The sequence below is a fragment of the Penaeus monodon genome, chromosome 22 (assembly GCF_015228065.2).
Source record: "Penaeus monodon isolate SGIC_2016 chromosome 22, NSTDA_Pmon_1, whole genome shotgun sequence".
Lineage (NCBI taxonomy): Eukaryota > Metazoa > Arthropoda > Malacostraca > Decapoda > Penaeidae > Penaeus > Penaeus monodon.
Genome location: NC_051407.1, coordinates 36,237,319 through 36,239,755, shown reverse-complemented (window position 1 = coordinate 36,239,755; position 2,437 = coordinate 36,237,319). Strand labels below are relative to the sequence as shown.

The 2,437-nt window shown below is 44.9% G+C and overlaps 1 protein-coding gene across 1 annotated transcript in view; it reads right to left on the bottom strand.

Moving 5' to 3' along the window:
* The window catches only part of LOC119587100 (clathrin heavy chain 1-like), a 68,528-nt gene extending 67,301 nt beyond the window's left edge, over positions 1 to 1,227 (bottom strand). The window contains 1 exon segment of the mRNA XM_037935848.1: positions 1,119 to 1,227. Coding sequence (XP_037791776.1) covers positions 1,119 to 1,160 — 42 coding nt within the window. The 5' untranslated portion in view covers positions 1,161 to 1,227.
* Between the last annotated feature and the right edge of the window lie 1,210 nt (positions 1,228 to 2,437).

Below are 2,437 nucleotides of genomic sequence, written 5' to 3'. Positions count from 1 at the left end.
GAAGTTTAACAATGATATCTTAGGAAGGACAGCTATTAATTCCTGAACCTCTGACCAACTCAAGTCCTGCCATCACTATGGCCTCTGGCAAAGACAACAAATCTCCACCACACAAATTCAACAGGATGGAAATGATTTATTATGAAGTTAACAAAACCTACATACCTACTATAGCCAAAACCTTCCTATCATGCAACATCAATAAATGAGCTTCGTTGAGTGACGTAAACCTTTTCCCCAACTCCTGCCATCTTGTTATACTTACCTCCACCTCAACTTTGTTTCACAACCACTTGTACTCTGATGCATTAACTAAACCAACCTCACACGCACAACCACTTGTATCAAGTAAATAAATTAAAGAGAGGGAAAAAACATACATAGATGTCTTATAACATTAATTTGTAAAGCAGTATGAATAATCACTTTTTCAATTACTAACTGATGTAAAAATATTGCTCCCCCTGTGCACAGTGACTCATAACATAGGAATTTCAATAATACGGAGACTGATAAGAGCTTGCAATTCAGGTATTCAGCCCACCTTTCAAAGCTGCACTCACCTGAAACGCACCCACAGCCTCCCCATCCCGGCAGCCTTGCCGTGCCCTCGCCGGAACCCCCTCGCCGCCGCGAGAAGCCCTCCCCAGCGCGAAATACGAGGAGAAAATGGAGAAAATGGCCCAGGTATTTCCCGCACGAACCCTTCACCGTCACGTGACCCGACCACTCACTCCTGCCAGCGAGAACTTGGACACTTGGAAGTGGACACTCCTGGGTCGGAGAGGGCTGCTGGGGGCCCCTCGAGGGCGAGCCGTGGCCCTGGGCGCCCGAGGGCCAGCTGGGCCTCGTCCGCGCCCGGAATTGACGGCGGCTCGGGGCCCCGCACGTAAACATACCACCGGGTGACCTCATCCTGTCCTTGGGCCTTCTTCCGGCTTTTTGGGGGACCTTCTCTCTCGACTTTATCAGCGATTCCACGCACAGGAACCCCACCTGAGCAGGAATTCCGTCCACAGGGGGCAAGAGAAGTAATGAAGGAAAGCTTTAAAAACTCCCCCTCGGTCGTGGGCGTTCGTTCCCTTTTTTTTATCATCACACAAAACTTTCAAACCAACCTGTAAATGCTCCTGAAACCGTATGGGTAACGCCTGTGTCATCTTGCCGGTGGAGGTGGAGCTAAGGGGTAAAGAGGCGAGAAATCCGGGGGTAAAAAGGGGACTTTTTTCGACCTAAAACCCTCCAGAGCGAGAGCGGGCACCGACACTATCCAAGATGTCTTCCTCGGTGACAAGTGCAGCTAGTCCGCCCTCTGTGTATTGTTCCGCGATCGAAATATTCCTTTTTCTCTCCCTTAGATTCCCTACGAAGCCCTCGAAACGGTAGAATGGATAAAGGGATAAGAAACGTTGATTTCAGATTTGTTCGTGGGGTAACGAGTACGTTACGACATGGAGGAGAAGGTAAGTGGTAAGTCGGCGGAGGAATAAGAGCGTTGTGCGGCCTGCCAACTGAGCAGCCTCTGTCAGATTTCTCATTGATCCGCCGATCCAACCTTAATTTTCCAACTAATTGTTAAAAAAGAACGAGGAGAGACAATTCAATACAATGGAATCATCTACAGAATGCTGACTAAATTTTACATATTCACCTTTTGCCATAAAAATTTAATTCCACACTCTGCGGTAAAAGGGTTTTTAAATTTTAGAAAAGTAAGAGTGACAGTGGTGAACCGCACGGCCATGAATAAACAAAATATTTTCCCGTTTTTTGTTTTAATAATATACGATAAGTTAAAAGAAACAACATCCCGGAAAAAACTTTTCGCTACGCAACAAAAAGAGCAGTAAAAGCCAAACAAAGGAAAAGTTTTTTTCTTTAAAAATTTTCAGGAATTCGTTTTTTCATGTTGAGCTTATGAATGGGCGAGCGTTCCTCGACACGGACTAAAATATTGGCCGATAAAATTTTAAAATGAATTTAAAATTAAAACAAGCAGCTCTAATCTCTTCTGATTTGTATATCAACCCAATCTTATTTATTAAACTTTTTTTTTTATTAACAAAAAATGTTTTAGGTGTATTTAGCGTAAGCATATCTTATACACGAGATGCTTGGGGCATTGGGACTTGGGTTTACAGTCTCGATAAGCCTTTTGGCCGGAGTTCGCCCCGCCCATCTGGCGTCGGCGGAGGGGAGTCGAAAGGACATTTGCCCGCAGTGATTAGTGCCAGGAAGTATATTGTCGTGTGTAGGGCGGATTGTTAGTGCATGACACGAATACTTTTCTATGATATGGGTTGTAGTGTCAGACTCTTATTTTCAGGAAAAAAAAGTTATTTGGAGGTAGGGGCGTCATTAGGGGGAGATGACCCTAAAATCTGTTTACCACCCACAAGGTCTTCCTCCTTACCTCCTAGACCCACATTTTTAAAAA